The sequence below is a fragment of the Xenopus laevis genome, chromosome 8L, assembly GCF_017654675.1.
Source record: "Xenopus laevis strain J_2021 chromosome 8L, Xenopus_laevis_v10.1, whole genome shotgun sequence".
Lineage (NCBI taxonomy): Eukaryota > Metazoa > Chordata > Amphibia > Anura > Pipidae > Xenopus > Xenopus laevis.
This window is the reverse complement of record NC_054385.1, coordinates 23,367,678-23,391,766: the sequence shown is the minus strand read 5'-3', so window position 1 is coordinate 23,391,766 and position 24,089 is coordinate 23,367,678. Positions and strand designations below refer to the sequence as shown.

Sequence of the window (24,089 nt, the reverse complement as noted above, 5' to 3'; positions counted from 1 at the left end):
CATCAAACTGTTCAGTGGACTCCTGGCAATCATAGGGTGGTTTGCATTGGAACCTAATGATGTGTAGGAGATATGAAGCTGTAGATTGGAAGCTATGGGGTCGTTTTTCAAAATATTCACCAATTTCTATAAAAAATTATAACTTTAGGAAAGATTTGCAACTTGGTAGTTTGGAGTACATAGATATATTTACCCATTTTTGATTCTCCATAATCTGAACTATACAAGTGAGTAATCTCCATAAAACTACTGTATATATGTATTTAGTATTGCCGCATTCAGGAGACATAGACCTTTTAAAATTGGCTGTTTTTTTGTACATAAAATAAATTATGTTTCTGATATGTGATTGTACTTTCTGAAACCAGATTTTTTTCATTTTATTAGACACTTAGGGGCAGATTTACAAAGCTCGAGTGAAGGATTCGAATTAAAAAAACTTCGAATTTCGAAGTGTTTTTTGGGCTACTTCGACCATCGAATGGGCTACTTCGACCTTCGACTACTACTTCGACTTCGAATCGAACGATTCAAACTAAAAATCGTTCGACTATTCGACCATTCGATAGTCGAAGTACTGTCTCTTTAAGAAAAACTTCGATCCCCTACTTCGGCAGCTAAAAGCTACCGAAGTCAATGTTAGCCTATGGGGAAGGTCCCCATAGGCTTGCCTGTGATTTTTTGATCGAAGGATATTCCTTCGATCGTTGTATTAAAATCCTTCGAATCGTTCGTTCGATCGCAGGATTTGCGCTAAATCGTTCGACTTCGATATTCGAAGACGAACGATTTTAGTTCCTAGTCGAATATCGAGGGTTAATTAACCCTCGATATTCGACCCTTCTTACATCTGCCCCTTAGAAGCCTATATTTTTTTTACAGAAGAAGCATTACACCAAAATTCTAGCATTATTTTAAAAGCTCCGGTTGTCAGAAAAAGACAATATATTGTTTTCCTGGGTAAACTAAACCCCCTCCCTCCCCCCGAGGAAGGCCCTGAAAGTGAAAGAGTACAAAATGTCTAAAAAATGCTTGGCAGTAGAGGTTCGCATTAAGGACAAAACGGCTGGCAGGGAAGTGGGTTATAAGGGGTTCATCTTTAGTTTTTTGTAATGTTACATAATTGTCTATTCTTAGAAACTTTTCAATTGGTCTTTTATAGTTTTTAATTATTTGCCTTCCTCTTCTGACTCTTTCCAGCTTTCAAGTAGGGGCCACTGACCCCAGCAGACAAAGAACTATTCTTCTGTGAGGCTACAATTGTATTGTTTTTGTTACTTTTTATTAGCTATCTTTCTATTTCGGCCATTTTCTCTGTCTCTCATACTGCAACCTGGTTGCTAGGTTAAACTGGATCCTAGCAACCACATACAGTAGCTGCTGAACATTCCCAACGGAGAGCTGCTGAACAAAAAAAAGTCTGTAGTTTTTTTCTTATACTAAGGGAGTTATTTATCAATGTTCATTGATAATAATATTTAAGTAATGGTTTAAATAACATGAATTTTCAATATCTATTAAGTGAAAAACATATGTAAAACTTGTGAAGTTATTTAGAAGTCAGTGGGAGCTGGCCTAGGCAAAATGTAAACTATTTATTCAATTTGAGTTTTTCAAATTTTTTATGAACTTGTCCACCTATTAAAAAAGCTGAAATAAATTCAATTTGTGATATTCATATTTTTCATGTTTTTTTTTTTTTTTTAACATAACATTGATGGACTTATTTAAAGGTTATTCGAACATGATTTATTAAGCAAAAAAATATTAAAAACTAAAGTAAAACTTGCGAGGTCATTTAGAAGTCAGTGGGAGCTGGTCTAGGCAAAATGTAAACTATTTATTCAATTTGAGTTTTTCAAAAAATTTTATGAGCTTCTCCACTTCTCCAAAATGTAAACTATTTATTCAATTTGAGTTTTTCAAATTTTTTTATGAGCTTCTCAGCTTATTAAAAAAGCTAAATTAAATACAATTTGAGGTATTCATATTTTTCATGTATTTTTTTTATTTTTACATAACATTGATTGCCTTATTTAAAGGTTTTTTGAACATGAATTTTCAATCTTTAGTAAGCGAAAAAAATATGAAAAACTAATGTAAAATTTTCAAGGTCATTAAGTTGTCAGTGGGAGCTGGCCTAGGCAAAATGTAAACTATTTAATTTGAGTTTTTCAATTTTTTTTAAGAGCTTGTCCACCTATTAAAAAAACTAAATTAAATACAATTTGAGGCATTCAAATTTTTTTAATATATTTTTTATTTTTATTTTTTACATAACATTGATGGCCTTATTCAAAGGTTATTCGAATCTGAATAAAATATAAAAAACAAAAATGTGAATTATGATAAATAGGCTTCAACATGTATGATTATATAGGTAAAAAGCCACTTTTAACCAGGCCTGGTCAAACATACCTGTGACTAAATCAGATAATAGGTCATGTATTGATTCCTGCCCCCATCTTTAATGAGTATTTTATTTCCTTGTTTATCGCTTTTTACAGTTCTGGTTGTGAATTCTGCAACAATCAATTTAAATGCATAATTTAAATACATAAATCCATTATAATGTGTGAAATCGTAACAAATGTAGAATGATAATAATAGAGCTGCATCATATAAAGGGTGTCTTTTATGGCTACTAATAGAGGAATTATCAATCAGTTTAATACAATCTAATTTGACTTTTGCAATAGCATATTATATGTTTGTAGATCTCATTTTACTTACACAGAACCATAATTTGCCTTAAAGGAGAAATCAACCTGTGAGGAAAAAAAACCCTACCCCCCACTCCAGGTAGACCTCCCTCCTTCCTCCCCCCAGGCTAACTACCCCCCCCCCCCGGGAAATGCCCCATACTCCATACTTACCCCTCGGCACAGATTCTTCCAGCGAAGCATCCATCTTCTGTGTCCTTGGTAAGCTGAAAGGGAGAGCAGCAGTTGCGCAGACCGGCAAACTGCTCCAACTGCGCATGCGCAGAAATACTGATCTCCCAGTCAGCTTACAGAGGACGCAGAAGATGGACACGTGGAACTTTTGCTGGAAGAATCTGCGCCAAGGGGTAAGTATGGAGTATGGGGCATTTCCCCGAGGGGGGGGGGGGGGTAGTTAGCCTGGGGGGAGGGGTAAGGGGGTTTTTTGCCCACAGGTTGATTTCTCCTTTAATCTCTTTCCCTTTTTCAAAATCAAGTTTGTCATCATATGTAATAGTCCTATTAAAATAAAATAACAACTGCTCCAGCAACTGGGGTAGTAGTCTTGTTGGTAGTAGTCCATGTTGGTGTGTAATGGGCAACTAATATATATATATATTACCTAAAATACCATTCTGTGCAGATAAATAAAATGAATGGTCAACATGAGAAAAGCAATCACTCTGGGTGTAAAGTTCAAGAAAGCCATTTTCTTTTTAATTCTTTTTCAGGTACAGTGTGACATTGTTATAACCACAGCTTTATAAAAAGACAAAAATGTTACTTTCCTTACCTTAGGATTTTCTCTGGAGCTTGTTCCCCAGTCACCAAGTCGTATCCTCTCTCCAGAGTGTTATATGGCCATGGTCTAAGGGCAGTAATGGATAAAGAACTAATGATACTGCAAATTTAGCTCCTCTTGTGAGCATTTGTTCAAAAAAACATTCTTAAATCAAGTTGCTAATAATCTACATTTTGCAGCATCCCAGTAATATCATAGTGATGTACCTAGCAAAAAGAGTATGCATTCTCTGTATACTCTGTAGTACAGCTATGGGACCTGTTATCCAGAATGCTCGGGACCTTGGGGTTTCGGATAATAAATCTTTCTGTGACTTAGTCTACTAGAAAATCATGTAAACATTGAATAAATGCAATATGCTTATTTTGATTCCAAAAAGGATGAATAATATCTTAGTTTGGATCAAGTACAAGGTACAGATATGGGACTTATTATCCAGAATGCTTGGGGACTAAGGTTTTCTGAATAAGTGATCTTTCCGTAATTTGGATCTTCATACCTTAAGTCTACTAAAAAATAATTTAAACTTTAAATAAACCCGATTGGATTGTTTTACATTCAATAAAGACTAATTATAGCTTAGTTGAGATCAAGTACAAGGCATTGTTTTAATATTAAAGAGAAAAAGGAAATCATTTCTAAAAATATGAATAATTTGATTAAAATATAGTTTATGGGAGATGGCCATTCTGTAATTTTGAGCTTTCTGGATAATGGGTTTTCTGAATAATGGATCCCATACCTGTACTCTTTTATAATTACAGAAAATAAATCATATTTAAAATGTGAATTATTTGAATGAAATGGAGTCTGTGGGAGAGACCTTTCCGTAATTCTGAGTTTTCTGGATAACATGTTTCTGATTAATTGGTATACACGTACTAGGTAAGCCCTCACACACCCTTTAGTTCAGATAGCCAGCTTACCCCCGGTGCCCAGTGTTTGGAGGATGCGGCAAACTCCGAAATCCAGCAAGAAAAAACACACTGGCACACGAGGAATGTAATTGCAGTGAAACACCTTGCCAATACTTTTTACTGTGAAAAGTGCACTTTTTGCAGTAAAAAATATTGGCAAGGGTTTTCCCTGCAATAACATTCCTCATGTGCCGGTGTGTTTTTTCTTGTCTGATTAACTGTACTTCTAAATTTGTCCAGTTTATGTAAAAATGCAATAAGCATCAACACCAAAAAAAAAGGTTTGGGCTTTATATGAATTTAAATATAACACAATGTTACTCTGGACTGATAAAAATGTATATTACAATATTGTATGTTATGAAGCTGGGGTGTCACAGTGGGGGCAGCCATTCAAGTTGAGCAGGGCAGAAAAAAGCAAACAGCAGATAATTGATACGCTATGTTTAAAACAATGGTTTTAGTTCTTACACAGGAAGATAAACAAGGGTTCAATGCCAACCATGGTTATCTGCAGGAGCATACAAAGAAAAAACTTGCAGACAAAATAGAACTTTTGTTGCAAAGAAATCATTTATTTGGACTGAAGGTGCTAGAAAAACAGATACAGAGACCTAAAACTATGATATGACTTTAATAACTTTATAAACAGTATAGTTTCTTGTGTATTTTTATATTTTATTGTATGCATATTCTATTTGACTGGGTTGCTGTTCCTGCTATCAGGATATCAATTAATTTGGATAGCAGTGGAATAATTTACTTGGGGTGATATTTAAATAACAGAAAAACTTACCCTTGACTTTGTCCCCAGTCACTACGTACACAGAGATGCCGATGAGTGGGATCTGGAGAGTAACCTTCATGACAACTACATTCACCTGAACACAAAACATAAAGACATAAAAACACATGTATGTACCCCTTAGAGTGAATTGAAGTGAAAGTGCTTAAAGGGGTTGTTCACCTTCAATGTACAAATCTTATGAAACCACTAGCAATGCTCTGAATGTGTTAGAAAAAACATTTTCCATAACAAAAAGTAAAAATGCCATTGTAAAAGCTAATTTTTATACCTGTTAAATCAGTCCTTCTCCTGTCATCATGACCAAGCTTTGCCCTTACTTTTTTTTCTTATTGGACATTGATACTGCCCTCCTCCTAGTAATTCATTGGCTGCTTGTGCACTGTAACCAATTCAATTCATGTGTGCTTCAAGAGTGGAAAACGGCTATTTGTAACCCCAGGTGCCTCTGCCAAGACAAATAGATGCAGATCATTAAAAGCAGCAGCACTCCGGTTGCCAGGCTTGATAAAGGGCTTCTATGGCCCTTTATCAAGCCTGGTGAGGCTTGATAAAGGGCTATAGAAGCCCAAAACGTTGCCTTGGCACTTTAAGTAAAGATTCACTTTTTTCAAACTACCGGAGTGCTGCTGCTTTTGTTGTGCACTGTAACCAGTCACATAATTTGAATGGTCATTGGTTGATTATTCATTTGTAATGGCAGAGGTTAAGGGCAGGACTAGACGAATTGCGTGGACCTGACACGTCGCAATGCGACTAAACGCATTTGACGTGTTGGATGTTTTACAGAAAACAAACAAAACCAGCACTGGCTTTCTTAGAAACTTATGTGACTTAAACATCAAGCACTACTACTACTGTCACAGTAGGGTTGCCACCTCACCCCTTTAATACCAAACACATATGGAATCCACAGCCTGCATGCTTAATTAGCAATTCACTTAGATGCATGCTGCAGACAGCCTTGTATCATGCATCTAAATGAATTGCTAATTAGCCATGCAGACTGTGGATTCCATATTTGTGTTTGGTTTTGAAGGGATGAGGTGGCAACCCTAAGTGACAGGGAGAGCAGTGTGATAAGTGCAGGTAGGTTTAACCCTTTAAGTACATTCAGTGCAAGCTGTTTTTTGAACATTTTGTGCTCTCTATCTCTCTTTAGAGGCATTTTGGGGGGGGGGGACTTTACCTAGGAAAACTATACCTTTTTTTTCAGAAGAACCTGAATGTTTGAGTGTTTTCCCTTTTGGAACAGGATTTAGAGCACTAAATACCATGATATAGGGATTTATACCAGAAAAATATTTTACTTTATGCACAAAAATTCAACTCATTTCAAAGCCTCAAGTGCATACAAATAGTACTAGAAGTCACGTCAGCTGCTGAATAATGATTTTTTTTATGGGGTAAAAACACAAAATAATATATTGACCCTCCTCCCCCCCCCCCAAAATAATATTTCTGGAAAGTACAATAGTATCCATTATAATCCAATAATTACAATTTTAAAAAATCATTTAGTTTTTTTCTCTGTAATAATAAAACAGTAGCTTGTACTTGATCCCAACTATGATATAATAAATAATTATTGGAGGCAAAGCCAGCCTATTGGGTTTAATTAATCTTTACATGATTTTCTAGTAGATTTTCTAGTATGAAGATCCAAATTATGGAAAGTTCCATTATCCAGAAAACCCCAGGTACCAAACATCTCAATCCCCCCATCTGCACAGTTGAAGTCTCTGCAGCACATAGCCCACACTCCCCCTCCCTTTCACAAACTTGTAACAGTTTATTTTCAGTAGCTGAATGCTTCCCCAGCACAGGAAGCAGTGGCAGATTGACAGCAGACACAGCCAATAGGAGTTAAGTTAGCTGCCAGTACAATGTGTGATGTCATATAAGGAAGTGGAGTAGCAACTGTAGTGTTTTTGGGGGTCAGTGAACCCATACCAGCACAGGGTCCATGTGGAACTGAAGGATTAGTACAGGGAAACTTCTGAGGTGTATATTGCTGGGTAAACAGTAAACACATGTAAGGGGGTGAAATGTGAATTGTTAAATTAATGGTTAATGTATACTTAGGTTGGCCACTAGAGGGAGCTAGGGAGTGATAAAAGGTTTCATAAGCATTAAAGGAATTGTTCAGTGTAAAAATAAAAACTGGATAAATAGGCTGTACAAAATAAAAAATGTTTATAATATACTCTAGTTAGTTGGGCAAAAATGTAATGTATAAAGGCTAGAGTGACTGGATGTCTAACATAATAGCCAGAACACTACTTCCTGCTTGGGCCAGGGGTCCACTGAACAGTTGATGCCCATTGTGCATAGGTTTATCAAAGTATCTGGCATTTAGAGACCCCAATATGAAGTCAGCACATCCAAATTGTCCAGGACTATACATCAGCTACTGAAAAATCAACACATTGACTGCAATTTTTTGTGGGGTAAAAACACAGAAATATAGGATTACCCCCCAAAACCATTTATTTTTGGAAAGTACACATTCTACCAAATCTAAAATGGGTACCCATGCCTTTCTGCTCCAAACTACTGAGTTGCAAGGCTTTCCTAAAATTGTTGGTTTTGGTGAAATATCTATAAATTGCCTCGAAGCTTCAACTTTCCAGCATCATATCGCCTATGTATCATTATGTACCAAGAAAAATCACCCTTAATATGATTGCCAGGGGTCCTCCAAACAGTTTGGTGCCCATTGTACATAGGTTTAGAAAAGTGTCTGGCATTTAGTCCCACTGCCTCTACTTCTGCTGCTGCAGCCAATGTGACACCTGCTAAAACAGGCAGTAGCTACTGGCAGCAACCCAAGCCAGGTCACTGCTGGGGTAGAAAAACTTATAAGGAAGCATGGGGTTAGATGCCTAATGTCAAGTGCTCTTGGCATAGAGGCTTATATATTGATGGGTCTCCAGATGACAAGTGGTTCTGATCCTTGTCCTGCAACATCTTGTGGAGAGGGGAAATTAGCAATCCCTTAGCCAGGAAGAGCTCATGGATGAGGGGAACATTGAAGAGGAGGTTGACAGAGGAGTGGCAAATCCTTCTACCCCAATCATCCCTGCTGAGGAACTCAAACAGTTGCTTTAGAGCACCCTTGGTGTTAAATTATAAAAGAAGCTGCATATGGCTCTGGAGAAGTGGCATGATTTGCCTTTAGTTATCAATTCTGTGAGACAATACATTAAGGTCATAAAAAAGGCCAAGAACTATGGAACAGTAGATTATCTCTGTATAATAAAGTTTCACAACAAATGTTTGTCTCATCAGACCTTGATGAGGGTTAAAGCACTTCCTAACATTAGACATTAGAGGACATTATAAACAATGGCAGGGGACCTTTTTACTCATAAAGTGGATCACCATACCAGAGGCCACCCCTTTAGACTAGAAGAAAAGAACTTTCATTTGAAGCAACATAGGGGGTTCTTCACAGTCAGGACAATGAGGTTTAGTGATGGGCAAATTTGCGCCGTTTCGCTTCGCCGAAAAATTCTTGAATTTCGCGCAAAATTCGCGAAACGGTGAAAAATTTGCGAAATGGCGCCAGCGTCTCGTTTTTGATGCCGGCGCCCGTTTTTGACGCCGGCGCCCGTTTTCGGAAATTTTTTTTGACGCAGGCGAATTTTTCCCGCAAATTTTCATGGGCGTTTCGTGAATTTATTCGCTGGCGGCGAATCGCGCAAATTCGCCGCAAATTCGCGCCTGGCGAATAAATTCGCCCATCACTAATGAGGTTGTGAAATGTACTGCCGGGTGATGTTGTGATGGCTGATTCAGTTAATGCCTTTAAGAATGGCTTGGATAGTTTTTTGGACAGACATAATTTCAAAGGCTCTCTGTGATATGGATCATGGTTAGCGATTCTTCTATGCTCTGGAGAAGAAGAAGGGGAACCAAAACCAAATCACATGACTTTTTGCGGAGGATCCGGAGGCTATCCGGGACAGAGCCCGGTCCTTCATCTCTCCAGATGCATGTGAGGAGCTATGGGATGGGCTTCCAGTGGTCAGTGAGAGGAGTAAAGAGAGGTTGGAGACACCAATCACTCTAGATGAACTATCTCAAGCACTCCGTTTAATGCCCCACAATAAATCTCCCGGGCTTGACGGACTTCCAGTTCTTCTGGGATACTCTGGGCCCTGATTTCCATAGGGTCCTAACTGAGGCCTTCAAGAAAGGTGAGTTGGCACCTTTGTGTCGTCGAGCAGTGTTATCACTACTTCCTACTTCCTAAGAAGAGGGATCTCCGCCTTATTAAGAACTGGAGACCAGTCTCACTGCTCACCACAGACTATAAGATTGTGGCCAAAGCTATCTCACTCAGGCTTAAATCTATGCTGGCAGAGGTGATTCATCCTGACCAGTCCTATACAGTTTCTGGATGGACAATTTTTGATAATGTATTTCTGATTCGATACTTACTACATTTTGCGAGAAGGACTGGTCTATCTCTTGCTTTTCTCTTTCTGGATCAAGAGAAGGCATTTGACAGGGTGGATCACCAGTATCTTATAGGCATTCTGCAGGCCTATAGCTTTGGCCCACAGTTTGAGGGCTACCTGAAAACAATCTATGTCAGGCAGACTGTTTAGTTAAAATCAACTGGTCTCTAACTGCACCTCTAGTCTTTGGATGAGGAGTTTGGCAAGGCTGCCCCTTGTCGGGACAACTGTACATGCTGGTCATTGAGCCCTTCCTTCACTTAAGGAAAAGGCTCACTGGTGCTCAAAGAACCTGACATGAGGGTGGTTCTCTCAGCCTATGCTGATGATGTAATTCTTGTGGCCCAGGACCTAGTTGATCTTGAGTGGGTACAAGAGTGTCAAGAGGTCTACGCTGCTGCCTCATCTGCCTGGATCAACTGGTCCAAGAGCTCAGGCCTTCTGGAGGTTTCTCTACAGGTAGATTTTCTGTCTCCTGCTTTTCATGACATCTCGTGGGAGAGTAACATCATTAAATATTTAGGGGTCTACCTATCAGCTAAGGAGCATCCTGTCTCACAGAATTTCATTAAACTTGAAGAGCGTGTTCTAATCCGCCTGGGAAAGTGGAAGGGTTTTGCTAAAGTACTTTCTATAAGGGGGAGAGCTTTGCTGATCAATCAGCTGGTGGCCTCTCAGCTCTGGTACTGGCTGATATGTCTTAGCCCAAACCAATAATTCATTGCTAAAATCCAGAGAATGTTGCTAGACTTTCTCTGGATAGGAAAGCACTGGGTCTCTGCAGGTGTTTCAAGCCTTCTGTTGAGAGAGGGAGGGCAGGGAGTTGTGTGCATACATTCTCAAGTGCACACCTTCTGTCTCCTGCAAATACAGAGATACTTGTATACAGATCCTTCTCCACAGCGGTGTACCCTAGCATTGAGCTTTTATCACCAGGTATGCAATATGGGGTATGGCTGGCAATTGTTTGTCATTAAACCTGAGGGTTTCCTAAGAAGCTTCTCAACCCTGCCTGCTTACTACCACAACACTCTAAGACCTGAAGCATGGTCTCCATGTTAAGGCAAGGAGACATTCAAGGGGACGACATTCTAAATGAGCCCCTACTTTACAATCCATCTTTTAGGACTAGGATGTTGGAATCCATCAGTATTCACCGCCGTCTTTGCCAGGCTTGGTTAACCAGATTTGGGGATCTCCTGGATTTTGAGAAATCAGATTGAGTGGACTCTCAGGCAGTTATGCAATGCATGGGATTTATCCCCACTAGGGTTGCACAACCTCTGCTCATAGAAATCAAGAACACAAACTCTGCTGATTCTCACACCTTCATTGGTGGGGTTTTACATGCTGGAGAGCTACATCCACCTTGGAACTCCTCATCTCCAGACATAATAATAGCACCCAAAACCCGTCAATCCCCTCAAGCACTTCCTTCCCACAACTTGAGCCAGTTGGAGAATTTTACAATGACACGCTTTCATGATATAACAAAAAAGCTGTTCCTTGCCATCATCTCCCACTATGATACCATCTGGAGACGTGTCCTTAAAGTGGACTCGTCACCGAAAAAAAATTATTCAAAATCTTATTTTATCACATTAGTCAAGCAAAATGAACTTTAATTACACTATATAAATTATTTGAATCTTGTTTCCATCAGTCTGGGAAGTCATAATTATAACAAGCAGGCAGGAGCCATTTTGGGGACACTGTTATTAAGACAAGCCTTGTATCATCTCAGAATCTTGTTTGTGCACCAGAATGGGGGACCTGATGTCCATCCCCATGCCCTGGCTACACAATTAAATGGTGAAGAGAACGGGGGAATGTGGGGAGAGCAGTGACATGTAGGAAGTGCTGAATGGAAAGTGAAAGTAATTGTCTGCCCCGCCTCTATGCCTAGGCATAGAGGCGGGGCAGACAATATTTGATTGACAGCTGAGATTTTTACAATAAAAAATAGAAATTGGATTTCATGTTAAATTTGAATGTTTTTATTATACAGATTTTTGTGTCTGGGTGACTGGTCCACTTTAATGAGGGTTAAAGACCTCAGTGGTGAGCTCTTTATTCCAGATTAGTGCCTAGACCCACTGGAGACTTGAGTTGGAGAGTGCTCCATAGTGCATTTAGCTCATTTTACAGACTCCCCAGCTGCTTGTCCATTTTGCGGCAAAGGAGAGTCTGTGTTTCATGCTGATTTTACATGTGCCAGACTGCAACCTCTATTGGCTCTTATGAGGAAGCCTTACCTGCAGTTCTGGCTACATTTTTCCCCTCATGTTGATATTTTTGGACCTTCTCTCCAACTTGTGATATGATAGTAGTAAGAACATGATAAAGAACATGATAAAGTGCAGATGTACTCATAGAGAACAATTGTATCCAATGGCTATTTATTTATACAATAAGGTCAGATGGAGTGTGAGAGAGATCTGTCTGGTCCCTGAGTATTCAGGAGCCTTATGGCTTAGGGGAAGAAACTGTTACACAGTCTGGTAGTGAGGGCCCTAATGCTTCGGTACCTTTTTCCAGATGGCAGGAGTGTGAACAGTGAGTGTGAAGGGTGTGTTGGATCAGCCACAATGCTGGTGGCTTTACGGATGCAGCGAGTGGTGTAAATGTTCATGATGGAAGGAAGAGAGACACTTATGTTCTTCTCTGCTGTCTTCACTATCCTCTGTAGGGTCTTGCTCTCCATGACAGTGCAGTTCCCAGCCCACACAGTGATACAACTGCTCAGGATGCTCTTGATAGTCCCTCTGTAAAAAGTTTTGAGTATGGATGATGGGAGATTGGATTTCCTCAGCTTGTGCAGGAAGTAGAGGCGCTGTTGAGCTGTTTTTTTAGCTGGTGTTGTGGGACCAGGTGAGGTTCTCCGCCAGGTGGACACCAAGGAATTTGGTGCTTTTGACGATCTCCACATTAGAGCCGTCGATGTACAGTGGCAGGTGGTCACTCCTAGTTTTCCTACAGTCAACAACCATCTCCTTTGTTTTGTCTACATTGAGAGACAGGTTGTTGGCTCTGCACCTGTTAACCACTGCACCTCCTCTCTGTATGGTGATTTGTCATTATTTATGATGAGACCCACCATGGTTGTGTCATTAGTGAACTTTATGATGTGATTTGTGCGGTGCTGCACAGTCATGCGTCAGCAGAGTGAATAGTAGATGACTAAGCACACAGCCTTGAGGGGCTCCGGTGCTCAGTGTGGTGGTTCTAGAGATGATGTTTCCGATCCTGACTGACTGAGGTCTGTCGGAGTCCAGAACCCAACTGCAGAGTGAGGTGCTCAGTCCAAGCAGGCCTAGCTTTTCTATCAGATGCTGAGGAATGACAGTGTTGAATGCTGAACTGAAGTCTATGAACAGCATTCAAATGTAGGTGTCTTTTTTGTCCAGATGAGAGAGGACCAGATGGAGGGTGATGGCTATTGTATCGTCTGTTGAATGATTTTAATGGTATGCGAACTGTAGGGGGTCCAGTGCTGGTGGCAGCAGGGTTTTGATGTGTTTCTTGACAAGCTTCTCAAAACACTTCATGACGATGGGGGGGTGAGTACCATAGGATGGTAGTCGTTTAGGCAGGATACTGATGATTTCTTTCTGCACAGGAACAATGGTGGTGGTTTTGAAGCACTTCGGGACAGTGGAGGTGTTCAGGGAGATGTTAAAGATGTCAGTGAAAACATCTTCCAGCTGATCTGCAAATTCTCTTAGCACCAGGAATATTGTCTGGTCCTGCAGCCTTCTGTGGGTTTACTCTTTCCAGAGTCATCCTCATGTCAGCCACCATCAGACGCAGTGACTGGTCACTAGGCAGAGTGATGGTCTTCCTCATTCCTGTGTTGTTCTGTGCTTCAAACTGTGAATAGAAGTCATTCAGTGCATCTGCAATGGAGGCATCACTATCACAGGCAGATGGTATTGACCTGTAGTTTGTGATAGCCTGGATGCCCTGCCACATGCGCCGTGTGTCCCCATTCTCCTGGAAGAAGCTGTGTATTCTCTGAGTGTATGCATGCTTAGCTACTCTGAGGGCACGGGAAAGTTTGGCTCTCGCTGTTCTCAGGGTGACTTCGTCACCTTCCCAGAAAGCAGAGTCTCAGGCCCTCAATAACACACTTACCTCTCCAGTGAACCACGGATTTTGGTTGAGGCGTGTAGTGATTCACTTGGAAACAGTGACATCATCAATGCACTTTGTGATGTAGCTAATTACAGTTGACATATACTCATCCAAGTTGATGTAGTCGCTGTAGGTTGCAGCCCCCCTAAACATGTTCCAGTCAGTGCATTCAAAACAGTCCTGAAGAGAAGTCATGGCTCCTGCTGGCCATGTTTTCACCTGCTTCAGAACCGGTTTAGAGTGCCTGATGAGTGGTCTCTATGCTGGAATTAGCATAACAGAGATGTGGTCTGAGTATCCAAAGTGTGGGCGGGGCTCGGTACGCACTGGAAATTTTTGTGTAAACCTGATCCAGTGAGTTTGGCCCTCTTGTAGCAAATTCCACATGCTGATGGAATTTAGGGAGCACTGACCTGAGATTCGCATGGTTAAAATTACCAGCGATGATGATCAGTTCATCTGGGTGAGTGTTTTGTATGTCCGTGATAGCACTGTACAGTTCCCAGAGCGCATCTTTGGTATTTGCAATGGGAGGAATGTAAACTCCAATAACATTAATGGAGGCAATCTCACGGGGTAAATAAAAGGGTCTGCACTTCACAACAACAAACTCCACCAGCAGTGAGCAGTGGCTGGACACAAGCACAGAGTTCATGCACCATTTCGTGTTGATATAAACACACAGACCACCACCGTGATTCTTACCGCTCAGAGGAGCGACTCTGTCAGCTGTGACTAGCCCATCCAGCTGAATGGCGGCATCTGGGACTCTTTCGCTTAGCCCCTTCTCCGTGGGTAGTTTTCTGGAGCAGACGTTAGATAGAAGTATGGACGGGGGAGCGGTCAGCTGGGGTTAGTTCTTAGCCTAGCACTGACTCCTGCTCACTTTCCGCGCTTCCGTGTCCTCATACATCAATTTAACAGTGCCTTGGGAGCCCTTGCAGATGTGTCTTCCCTGGGGGAAGGTGGGCGTGGCTTTTCTGCTGACCAGTGGGCAATAGATGGGGTACTTTGTTCAGTATCCCCAGACCTGGTTTCTATTCAGACAATCCTCACACTCCATATTTTAGTTCACTTTAATTTAAGTGACAGTTGTATTTTAATCAATTAATAATCTCCTTTGAGATGTGATTAACTTTGGTGTGCAATTACTCACCTGCAATTTGAATAATATACAGTATCAGCTAATGAAAAATCAACACATTGATTGCATTTTTTGTGGGGTAAAAACACAGAAATATATGCTTACCCCCAAAAACCATATACAGTACACATTCTAACGAATCTAAAATGGGTACCCATGCCTTTCTGCTCCAATATAGTTGCAAGGCTTTCCCAAAATTGTAAGTTTTGGTGAAATATCCGAAAATTGCCTTAAAGCTTCAACTTTCCAGTAGCATACCACCCATGTATCATTACACACCAAGAAAAAGCACCCTAAATATGATTGCATGGGGTCCTCCAAAAAGTTTGTGCCCAATCTGCATAGGTTAACCAAATGTGTGGCATTTAGAGGCCCCAAAATTAAGTTAGCGCATACAAATATTCCTGTGGGCAACTTCAGCTAATGAAAAATAAACACATTGACTGCATTTTTTGTGGGGTGATAAAACAGAAATATAGGTTCACCACCCAAAACCATATATTTTTGAAAAGTACACATTCTACTGAATCTAAAATGGCTACTCATGCCTTTCTGCTCCAAACTAATGAGTCGCAAGGCTTTCCCAAATTTGGCAGTTTTGGTGAAATACCTGAAATTGCCTCAAAGCTTCAACTTTCCAGCATCGTATTGTCCATGTATCATTACGAGCATAAAGCTTCCTAAATATGAACATGGGGGTCTACTAAACAGTTTGATGCCCAATATGCTTAGATTTAACAAACTAGGTGGCATACAGAGACCCCCCAAGTCCAAATATGTGCATATGAATGTGCCTTCTTGTTTTTTACATCTCCAGCACAGACTTTGGGCTTCTGGAAACGTGTGCTTCAGTTAGAAAGGTGTATAGTACCACCTTGTTATCAGTTTAAATACAAATGGATGCAGTAAATGCTTTGTAGGTAGAGCGGTATATATGTTTCCATTGGTCTTGATGTAGTTTTAAGTTTAATTCATTTTCCCAGTTTGTCTGATGAATTGGTATTGTTTCTGTATTGTTTTTAAGTAGTCATTGATATATAATTGATAAGGGTTTATTTAGGTTGGAGTTTGAGGCAATCACATTTTCCCACCCAGTGTATAGTGTTCTTATCTAGTTGTTCTGATAGTTTGTAAGATAATGGTTGATTTGAGTATAGTTCCATGAGTCTTTTGGGTGGATGCCCCATTTCTTTTGTATCTTTGATAGAGGAATTACTTTATTTTTTTTACAACAAAGTCCTTTATTAACTTAGGTCTGTTATGGTGTCTGCTCCATCTATCAAACATTTTCTCTTCTAAGCTGGGAGGGAAGTCATTATTGAACATTAAAGGTTGTAGAGGGAATGGAGGGCATGCTAGATTGCATTTCTTATAGCTTTTTGCCATGCCTTTAGAGAAGCTGATATTGTTGGGTATAGTACAATATTGTTTGGTCTATGTGCCCAGATTAGACTGATCAGGGGTATTTTTGTTACCGATTGTTCTTCCTCTAACCATAGTTTTCCTTTTTCTTGTAGATTCCATTGCAGGATACGTGAAAGGTGAATCACTTTGTAGTAGAGGTGAGTATCTGGGACCGAGAGGCCACCTTCCAATTTGGGGCGAGTGAGGAGTGAGTATGATATTCTAGGGGTTTTATTTGCCCAAATAAAGTTGGAGAATATCGTTTTTAATTTTTTGAAAAAAATTGTAGGTATATCTATTGGTAGACATTGTAAGGTATATAATGGGAGAACAATAATTTTGATTGTTTGTATCCTTCCAGGCCACGAAAGGCATATGTGTTTCTAATTGTTCAGCATTTTCGGAATGCTTGTCAAAAATGGTTCAATGTTGTCTCTATAGAGTTTGGTTAGGTCATTTGAAAGAAAGATTCCAAGGTACTTTATTGGTTTAGCAGAAATGGAAAGGAATTTGAAAGTTTATGAACTGTATTTTCAGGGAGATTTATGTTGAGTGCTTCGGATTTGCTAAAGTTTATTTTAAAGTTAGAGAGAGATCCAAAAGTGTTAAAAATGTTCATTAAGTTCAGTAATGAGGTTTTGAGTTTTGTTATGAATAACAGTAGTTCGTCAGCGAATGCCGCTGCTTTGTGTTCTGTTTTGTTGATTACTAGTCTTGTGACATCTTAATTTGTTCTGATAGTGTTCAATAGTTCCATAACAAGTATGAATAGAATGGGGGAGAGAGGGCACCCCTCTCTAGTCCCATTATGAATATGTATTTTTTGAGATAGTATTCCATTGGCTCTTACCCTGGCTGTAGCTGAGTCATACAGTGACATCATGTTTGTGATTGAACTTTCTAGGAGGCCGAATCCCAACAGTGTGAGTTTGAGAAAGGCCCAGGAGATCTGATCAAAAGCCTTCTCAGCATCTGTTGTTAGTATGAGAGATGGAATAGATTTTTTTCAACATTGTTCAACAGGATGTATTAGTCTAGGTATTAATTCTTTTAATCTATTAGCTATTAATTTAGCATAAATCTTCAAGTCTATGTTAATTATGAATATTGGTCTGTAGTTTCTGCATTGAAGGTGATCTTTATTGAGTTTGGGTATGATTGTTATGTGTGCCTCCTAAGACTGCTATGGTATCTTGCATTTTCTCCTATGGAGTTTAAATATGTAAGTTATGGGGTATTGATCAGGTCCTTAAAGGTTTTGCAGAAGCAAGCTCCATATCCATCAGGACCAGGGCTTTTGTTGTTCGGAAACAAGTTAATCGTGTCCTGTAGTTTCTTCTCTGTATATGGTGAGTTTAACCATTCTTCTTCTTCTTTTTTTCTCAAATCTGCCTTAGTTATAAAGTCTTCCGTTTTATTTAGTATCTCGGGAGAATTTGGTTTTGTTTGTAATTGATACAAGTCTTGATGAAATCCTTTGAAGCATTCCGCTATTTTGGGGGATGTATATTGTGATTGTTTTTGTTTGTCCATAACAGCTGCAATGTGGGTTGTATTTTGAGTCTGTTTGAGAAGCTTAGCAAAGTGTATGCTACATTTGTCTCCTAGTTAACATTGCTTACTATTCAGATATGCTTACTAAATGCTAAGGTCTAGTAAGGCCTTCAGTTGTATACGTTTAGTTTTTAACTCTGCTAGCGTTATTGAGGCTTTATGAGCATTTTCCAGTTTTTAGATTTCTTTAATTAGTATATTTGTTTTGGCTTGTTTTTCCTTTTTCAGTTTGGCTCCTAGAGCAATTATTTGACCTCTGGTTACACATTTAATTGTTTCCCATAGAATGCCTGGATCTGTCTTGGGTACATTATTTTCCTTTATCGTGTGTTGTATTTTTGTTGCTAGGAGTTGTTTGTTGTTTTTCCCATGTATTAAGTAGTTATTCAGTTTCCAGTTGTATTCTGGTTTAGTGGAATTTGGTATATTAAATTCCATTATCACTGGTGCATGATCTGAAAGTAGAATTTCTCCAATATATGCTTTGGTAGTCAAGTGCAGCCAGTTTTGGTTTATGAAGATATAATCTATTCTGTTGTAGCAGTTAACAAGTGCAGCCAGTTTTGGTTTATGAAGATATAATCTCTTCTGTTGTAGCAGTTAAAAGTTTTAGAATAGTGGGTATAGTCTCTTGTTTTAGGATTCATTAATCTCCATGCATCTAGTAAGAGTAGTTTGGAGAGAGATTGTTTTACCTGTTTAGGTCTTTTGTATGAGACATTGAATTTGTTTTTTAAGGAATCAAAGGTTAGGTTAAGAGGTAAATTGAAGTCTCCCCCCGAGAGAACTAAGCCATCAGCTAAGGAATCTAGTTCTGTTAGCATTTGTCGTATAAAATTAACTCGACCAGAGTTGGGTGCATATATAATTGTTAATTTATTATTCATTTTATAATAGTGTTGTTCACCATACCTTTGATAATTATGTATCTGACTTTTGTATCCTGCTTTGATGAAGTAAGTTTAAATGGGAAGTATTTGTGAATCATAATCATTACTCCTGTTGCCTTTTTAGTGAGATTGTTACTTTTGTACACTAAGCTGTATGTGTGTGTATAGGAATCCTTGGAGCCTTATCTTCCTTAAAAAGAGTTTTTTGGATGAGGACTATTTTTGCTCCTGCTTTAGAACATTCTTTAAAAATCTGGGCAATTTTCTGTGGCGCATTCAAACCATTTGTATTCAATGAATATACAATACAATACATTTATACAATACCTGAATATTAATGCAATTATAAACTTAACATATCTAGCATAACTGTTTATAGAAACCACAAGCTCTCTGTTGGGACGGGATAAAGTAGTTTGAGAGGGTGAGAGAGTAACTGGGTAGGGAATAACAAGTAAGGAATCTACTTGTCGCACCAAGGTGGGGCGAGGGGTTATCCTGGGAGTATTTGGGTTCCATAGCGGCTGAAATGGGTTTTGGGGGGAATATGGTCACCCTGGCAGGGGCCAACCACATAGGGTATTGACAATAGGCACATTATTAGACCTGGCAGTTGCAGGCCTGAGTCTTATTGCTAGGGTGTTGTATTATTTTGGATAAAGAAAGAATGTGTATTAAAGGCACTTTTAATACTATGCATGCCGCAATGCATTATTTTAACTTAGGGAGTCTGTAGTGAGAGAAGGTTTAGTGAGAGATATCTATAACTCAATCAACATTTAAACCATAGAACATTGCAATGATAATGTTACAACCCTCAGACAAGAACCATACATTAACTTGCATTTTAATTTATAGTTACCACATTTACTGGTTAATCTTTGCATTTTCTATGATTCAGTCATTAGGTATATTTTCGGCTTGATCAGAGATCCAGTGTCCTCTGTTTCTTGGGGTGTGAGGTGTGGGTCGGGTGTAGCTGTTTTCTATTCCCCTTGCAAAGCAAAATCCAGATCAGTGCCTTTTCCTCCTGCTGTGTCCCACCCTGAAAGTGTGAGTGGTTCAATTTGTAGATTGTGAAGAAAAGTCTCTGTTTCTTGTGGATATCTAAGAGTTTATTGTAATCCATCTTTCCTGGCCATTAGGCTGAATGGATATCTCCTTTTATATTAAATCCCTTTGTCTTTTAGTATGTCAGTTAGAGGTTTTAAATGTTTCCTCTGTATAAGTGTATGCCTGGAGAGATCTTGAAATAGAGAGATTCTGTTTTCTTTATATGTTATTTGCTTAAAATCTCTTGCTTTTTGCAGTATTTCTTCTTTTTCTTTAAAATGGTGAATACAACAGAGTATGCCTCTTGGGGCATTTAAAGGTGCCCCTTTTGGCTTTGGTACTCTGTGTGCTCTGTCTATTTGGATTTAAATTGCAAGGTCTCTATTTAAAACGCTGTTGGTAATCTGCAGTAACACAGCGTTTATTTCCTCAGCTTTAATCATTTCTGGGACCCCTCTCACTCTGATGTTGTTTTTCCTTCCTCTATTTTTTAAATCATCTATGTGGCGTCTCAGGTCTTCTATATATTTATTTTGTGTTTGTAGCATAGTGTTAAGCGATTTTTGGTTGCAGATCAACTTACTTTGATTTGTCTCAATGTGATCCCTTCTTGTGGTACTGTAAGTGTGAGCATGTCTCTTTATTTCCTGTAGGTCCTCTTTGATGGTGGATGTAACCTCTTAGAGCAGTGCTGTCCAATTTATATGGTACAGAGGGCCGGAATTTTTCTAATCTACATGGTGGAGGGCCGATAACGGAACCCAGTGTTAACCACTCCCTGTTTTTAGACCACACCCCCTCTTTAAACCACACCCATGTTACTGCAAGACCATGTGCACATTAATAGCACACCAAAAAACTAGATGGTTGGTGCTGACTGCAGGGATCAGGGCCGGAACTAGGGGTAGACAGAGTAGGACGCCATCATTGAGGGGGCACTTTTAATGGGTTTTTTTTTTTTTCAAGCGTTTATTTAATAATTTGTTTCAGTAATCATGGTCACTCAGTAGGGTGGAATCCACCTCCTTCACCTTCTCCTTTTGCCAGCAAGTAATAGCTCCTTCTGTGTGGTGCGGCAGTGCAGAGCGACGTGCGTATACGCGTCAATGACGTCGCTGGGTGTCAGAGAGAGGCAGAGAGCTGGCGGCCTGCTTGATGTGGCTTGTGCTTCTGGTTGCTGCTCTCAGCCTTGCACAGTTGCATTGAACTGAAGACATTCTTTTAATTACTGTGAAAGTGTGAAGCTTCCTGCTGGCACAGACAGGTACAGATTGGGCTGGGCGCTGGCACAGGTACATAAATACTTGGGGGCAATATGATGTGAGGACTATAGGAGCAAAGGTTAGTGCTACTGCCACATAAAAATGAATAAATATGGTACCACTTAATGAAAAAGTATTAAATCAAAAAATGCCAATTGAAGTAAAGAGTAGAGGAGAAAACACTCACAGTTTACCTCAGTCCCAAGGTGCAAAGTCAAAATTACTGTGTCCGAACGGAATGTGAGGGTCATTAGGTATCATGTCCTAATAAATTTTCTACTTTTTTACATTTGTTTTCGTATTTTTGGAGACCCTCACATTCCGTTCGGACACAGTAATTTTGGCAATATGATGTGATCAGATTTTTGGCTGCTGTTGGCACAGGTAAAGACTGGGGGCAATATGATGGCTGCTGGAGGGCTGTATGATGGATGGCTGCTGGGCTTGCTGGTACAGGTATGGGGGCAGTATAATGGATGGCTACTGGCACAGGTATGGGGGGCAGTATGATGTATGGCTGCTGGCACAGGTACAGGGGGGCCTGTATTATGGATGTCTGTACAGGGGGCAGTGATATAAATGAAAAAGTGTTGTACATTTTCTTGCTTTCTTTATTTAAAAACCATCATGGTAAGGAGGGAAATGGTAATGCAGGACAGGGGGGCACTAATTGAATCTCTTGCCTAGGGTGCCAAACTACCTTGGCCTGGCACCGACAGGGATGTCACTCATATGTAAAAAAAAGTCATATTACGACATACCCTTAAATCCATATGCCTCCTCCTCCCCTGTGTATAATACAGTAGCCCAGCATATGATAGAACACCTTAGGGGCCCCTAACAATAATTTTCAAATGCTAACAAACCCCAGAACAAATACCAAGCTTATGTTCCATTGGGATCATAGGTCAGGCAGAGTATGACAAACACAGGGTGCAAAAAGCAGGCAAAGTATGACACACACAGGGAGCATAGGGAAGGCAGAACAGAGCAGGAGACAGGAATCAGGACCAGTTTAATATGTACTACATACAGTGACACAGTGCTGGTGCCCCATTAGCATTTTGAATAAGGTGTGAACAGGTGAACAATGTGGCTGATTTGCCCATCTTTGCTGCTCGCTTTATGTTACACTTAGGCCTGTATGACACAGAGCTCTTTCTCTATGCAGTCATCTACCATCCAGGCAAGCCACACCCCCAAAGCAAAACATTGTTAGGTGAACCTTGGAAGAACTGCCTGAGCTATTCCTCACTAAGTATGCATACATTCATTTTGTGCTTCTGGATATGTCATTACATCAATTTCTCTGTACAAACAAGTGTCTGGTTGTTAATACCTTCAATCCTAGCATATTGTTTATAAAAGAACACTTAAAAAAAGACAATATCAGGCTCATGCCTCAAGGCATTCCTTTGTTTATCTAGGATTACAAAAAAAGTAATTTGTGATAAAAGTTCCTGATGAGATAATAGCTTAGGCGAGCAAATAAGCAATGTTTTAGTATTTTCTTCCAATTAAGACACAATGGCAAAAAACATTCAAATGCTATTTTAATATATAAGATGAAAAAGCAACATTACAATTATTGCTGGATAAAAGGTTGATTTACAACATTATAATTAGGCAAGCAATCAGTAAAAAAGTAGCATCTGATAGAATGTTTTAGTGAGATGGTCTACAGTTTGGCACAGATTCTTAATCTGAATAAGGACTTTTATTCTGCTAATATACAGGCATATTTGGTGTACAGTATCTATATAAATAAGATTAGTCATGCTTGAAGACTCCATATTAGGGGTTGAAATGTGCTGGGAACATATTGGGAACATTTGTGTGTTCCAATAAATCTTTTTGTATAAGTGTGCGATTTTATTTGTATTTGATTCACTTTGGAGTTTGGAAATGGTAGAACTAGCACCTCACTGTATTTTTAGACAGGGTAGTTGTAGTGCCATTTGGCCAAAAGCCATGGAAGATATACTCCATTTAGTTCATGTACACCCCAAAATTTATCTCATGTCTTGCTATATGTCAAATGCTTTAATTTTAAGGAAGGTTCTGGTTGTGGTTTGTTGCATCATTTCATCTATAAGAACTCTTTGGGGCCTATTTAAGATTGCTCATGCTTTTGGGCTCACCTAGTTTTTCGTCATTCCAAAACCACATTCGGTTAAAATTACTTAAATTGATGAGGTTTTTCACTTGCTAAACCCAAGTTAGTTAGGAAACAGAAAGATAACTTGACCAAAAAGTAGGTCCCTGTGAGTAATAGTTATTTACATAACACCCTTCAGATGGTAGGGAATATGTGTTGTAGAATTGTATTAATAAAAAAAATTAAAGTTAGATAATGAATAGAAAATGTCCAAAAAGGTTAAAAAATATGACTTGGAAGGCTAAAATATTATTCCGGTTATCTGGAAATGCGTATCCAGAAAACATTACGGAAACGCCATCTTCCATAGACTCCATTTTATCCAAATAATCCAATTTTTTTTTTAACATGGTTCCCTTTTTCACTGTAATAATACAAACGTTGTACTTGAATCAAATATAATGTATTCTTATTGGAGACAAAACCAGCCTAATGGGTTTATTTAATGTTTACATGATTTTCTAGTAAACTTAAGGTATGGAGATCAAAATTACGGAAATATCCATTATCCAGAAAACCTCAGGTCCCAAGCATGCTGGATAACAGGTCCCATACCTGTATACAGTATAATATACATTTGTATAAACTAAAATGAGTTGTGCTTTTTGTATAATAGAGAATAGCATACAAGGATGAAGGAGTTTTTTGGGGGGGGGGAACAAAAGGCACCAGCAATCATATATTGGCGCCTAAGATTGGTGACATTAGTGAACTAAAACAGAGATTTAAATCAGTGGAGATCAAATCTACTTAATTTAATACGAAATTAAGATACTGCTATAGTGAAACATAAAGATG

The 24,089-nt window shown here is 39.3% G+C and overlaps 1 protein-coding gene across 2 annotated transcripts in view; it reads right to left on the bottom strand.

The window, feature by feature from the left end:
* Window positions 1–24,089, bottom strand: part of LOC108698296 (astrotactin-2-like) — a 1,031,088-nt gene that overhangs the window by 585,115 nt on the left and 421,884 nt on the right. For both annotated transcript variants that reach the window (XM_018229686.2, XM_041572527.1), the window contains exons 7-8: window positions 5,218–5,302; window positions 3,496–3,570 (exon numbers count right to left, since the gene is read on the bottom strand). In XM_018229686.2, the coding sequence (XP_018085175.2) occupies window positions 3,496–3,570; window positions 5,218–5,302 (160 nt within the window). The remainder of the gene's footprint in view (window positions 1–3,495; window positions 3,571–5,217; window positions 5,303–24,089) is intronic.